The sequence below is a fragment of the Mandrillus leucophaeus genome, unplaced genomic scaffold (assembly GCF_000951045.1).
Source record: "Mandrillus leucophaeus isolate KB7577 unplaced genomic scaffold, Mleu.le_1.0 Scaffold608, whole genome shotgun sequence".
Classification (NCBI taxonomy): Eukaryota; Metazoa; Chordata; class Mammalia; order Primates; family Cercopithecidae; genus Mandrillus; species Mandrillus leucophaeus.
Window position 1 is genome coordinate 1,080,958 of NW_012106564.1, and position 3,561 is coordinate 1,084,518.

Sequence of the window (3,561 nt, forward strand, 5' to 3'; positions counted from 1 at the left end):
TCAGCTGGAAGTGCAGACGTTACCCAGCCCGCATCCGTTCACATTGCCTTTGGGGAACTTAGGATGTATCAGAGGGAATTTAAGTTCTACTAAATCCCAAATTAAAAGGCATCCATGGCCTTCACAGAGCCTCACACGCTAAACCTTGCTCCTAGCTTCTAAAGGGGTTCTTTAACATTTTGAAAACTACCAGAAAGCAGATATCCCCTTTTATGAAAGCTAATGAACATTCACTGACTCGTGATCCATCATGGGCCAAAGAAGACTGGGTATCTTCTTGATGTGAATCCCATCCTCATACTGCAAAGGTTGTTCCAGGTCCCAGTGACACCATGATGTGATTGGCTTATTTGCTCCTCTTTGTTCCCCTACCTCCTGGACCAAGACAGAGAAAGTGAGAGGCTTTTCTTGATGATGAGACACTCTCCTTTCACGATGTTGGGACAGGAAATGGTGAAGACAGAGGTTGCTATTGTACAAAAGCATGAAGTTAGGTTGGCAATCCATGCCTGCCTGCTCCTCCAAGAAACTAGAAGCAGAGGCCCAGCCCTACAAGGGGCCATACTTAGCTGCATAATCAGAGGTTTGTGTGGGGCGTACAAGAGGGACTAGAGAGGTTATGCAAAAAAAAGCTCTGCAGGTAGGTACCCAATGTATAAGGAACCCAGGAAGGGCAGAAAAGAGGGCCCCTTTTTATGTTAATGTATCCTTTAACTAGCATCTACTAACACCTTAACATAGCCCTAAAGGAAAACCCAAAAGTCATATTCTGTGCTCTCAAACAATTATTTTTTTCATGGACCAAAAATGGTGAGGCCTCAGTGAATAAACAAGAGGAAGACAAGGCAATGAGCACTGGTGGCTGGTAATAACAAGAAGGCACTGTGTGTTCAGAGCTCTGCAGGGGAGCTCTTTCTCAATGAGACCTGCTCTCATCACCTGATTTAAAATTGCCTCAATACCCTACCCTCTTTTCCTGCTTTATTTTCCCTGTAACACATTCCCTTTTAATATACCCATAATTTACTGAATTATTTTGTTTATTGCATTCCTCCCTCACTAGAATGAAAGCTCCATGTATATAGGATTTTTTTTTTCTGTGTTTCTTCACTGCTTAATCCTTAGCTGTTAGAACTATGCCTGGCATATAGTAAGCAGTTTGGTACCTAAGTGTTGATAAATGGATGGATGGAAAGGACGGATAAAAAGAGTGCCTGGTAGACCTAACGCTTCAGCTGCCAGATTCCTGAAGTTCCCAGGGGAAGAAAATGCTACAGAAATCAAGAGAAGCATTTAAGACACATATCTTCAACATCAACTCTTCCTATCCAACCACAATGCTAGATCCCGACGTAAAATGAAATAAAATTTCCACAGAATCATCAGCATTAGGCTAGTATTAGCTTTGCCTTGATCAGCTACAACCCACAAAAAGTTACTTGCACAATGTCATAAATACACAGTGCAGTCAGATTCAAACAAGGTCTTTATGAATCAAAAGCTCTTGCTCTTTTCACTTTATCACACCAAAGGTTACTGCAGAAATGCCAAACTAACCTTTGGGTGTTTAAATCCCATTTTGCCTTCTGAGTCATTGATCATCCTCGGTCTCAGTAGATCAAGCACGTTAGAACTGTGGCAGAAGGGATAAGAATGAAGCAGCCAAAATTGAGCCTTTGTTTCTTAGGTAATGCTGAAAAGTTTCTGGAATAAAAAAATCAATAGGCTGAAACGTGACATCTTACAGTCAGTTTTACACACACGTACACACACACACACAAACCTGTATGCATGTCAAAAGCAACTAGTAAGAAAACACAGTATTAAAACTTACCACACTTTTACCTCTGCCCAAGTTCCCCACAAATCATGAGTACTGAAGACGTGCCACTCAGTAACTAACAATCCTGGGAGATGCTGCTTAATGCTCAAGTCGATTTCACCAGCATACACATTGCAACAGCTCCAGAAAGCTCTCTCTTTTCTTCCTCCCACTCACATGCTTCCCCCTGGGCGTTGTACTCACTGCCAGTGGCCACCTCCACCCAACTTACAGAAACCTGGCCCATAGCACCCTGCAATTAATGTCATCAGACATGCAAATCTGATTGTCAACCCATGGAACATGCTCACAGCTCACCAGAGGATACTGTCCTTTCCAATCAGGGAGGCACTACTGAGTCACCATTAGCAGATTTTTCTTTAATGGCTATATAGTAACTACACTCATTTATTCACATTTTTACCAAGTCTGCCTCTTGAGTATTTGAGCAGCCAGCTTAGATGTTCAGTGTGTAAGCATGGAAAAGTAAAGCCTCCCACAGGGAACAGGGCCACCCATGACTTTGCTTCTCTCACCTGGGCCAACCTGCCAAGCCAACCATCTCACGCTCATCTAAACCCACAAAAGGGGAATAGATGAACACTCCAGTCTGCACCCCTCACCTGAGTCTGAACACAAATACAGCTCAGGAATGAATATTACAGTCGTTAGTGCTAATTTCAGCACTTGCACCTGCCAACCAATAAGGCTATTTCTCATCTCCTGCTTAAGAAGTAAGGCCTGCTGGAGTGAATGTAGAGTGCACGTATGAATTAAATAAGAAGGTGTATTGTCTTGTTACCATAAAACGAAGTAAACCAAGATTTTTTAAATGACTTCTTTTCAAAGGACAGAAGTATCACATACTGCCAAGACCTGAATCACCCTTTTAACTACAGACTGCAAGTTGTACTACAAGAAGAAAAGAGACCTCTGTAAACTTTCTGTTAAAGGAGATTAAACATTAAATCAATTAAGACAAGGGTATGGACAGCAGTTTCATACGGTGCACATGTGGATACAGAGACTTGGAAGAAAGTGATGAAATGGGCCCTTGATTCTAATTTCTCACTCCTGTTACACTTGAGCGACCTGAAAGCATAGAGGCAGACCCAGCTATGCAATCTGTGGGGCACAGAGCAAAATGAATCTTTCAGCAGACTTCCAACAAAATATTTGAGAAGACTGGCTTCCTTTTTTCTCTTTCTGCTTCTTAACTAGCCTTCCACTTCATACTGTTCAGGGTCTCAGTGGAACTAACCAGCAGACCCTCCTAAACCCCATAACCACACCTAAGCAAAACCCACTTATCTCCTGAATCAAACAGTTCCTCTAATAAATTAATTTCAGGAACGTGGCTAATGATGGTGGATGGCTTGGGGGTGGAGGTAAGCCCAAAAGTGAGGCCCGTAGACAAGCCCGTTTAAACCACAGTCTTTCCTAAAAGGATGCCACTCAAGAACAGCTTTTTCCAATCACGACCATCACTGCCCTTTCAATAGGAGGAAGATGCTCAGCTAATCAAGCTAACTTGCTCATCATTTTTCCAGCTGCACAGAGAACACCAGACACAATATTCACTCACATTTATCCTCACTTTTTTATTCACCACAGACTCAGAGTTGCCCTCCAAGAATTGTTTCCCAAATCACACCCACAGTAATAAAGAATATCAGCTTAGATGCTCAAATATTTCTTTGACAATTAAGGAAAAATATGAAAGGCTGATCTTTGGCATG

At 42.3% G+C, this 3,561-nt stretch overlaps 1 protein-coding gene across 2 annotated transcripts in view; it reads right to left on the reverse strand.

The window, feature by feature from the left end:
- Positions 1 to 3,561, reverse strand: part of TMEM45A (transmembrane protein 45A) — a 109,404-nt gene that overhangs the window by 60,218 nt on the left and 45,625 nt on the right. The window contains exons 2-3 of one of the 2 annotated variants that reach the window (XM_011999895.1): positions 1,835 to 2,075; positions 1,558 to 1,704 (exon numbers count right to left, since the gene is read on the reverse strand). The exons of the other annotated variant lie outside the window; for it this stretch is intronic. Of the exons in view, the coding sequence (XP_011855285.1) occupies positions 1,558 to 1,602 (45 nt within the window). The 5' untranslated portion in view covers positions 1,603 to 1,704; positions 1,835 to 2,075. The remainder of the gene's footprint in view (positions 1 to 1,557; positions 1,705 to 1,834; positions 2,076 to 3,561) is intronic. 2 annotated transcript variants of the gene reach the window in all.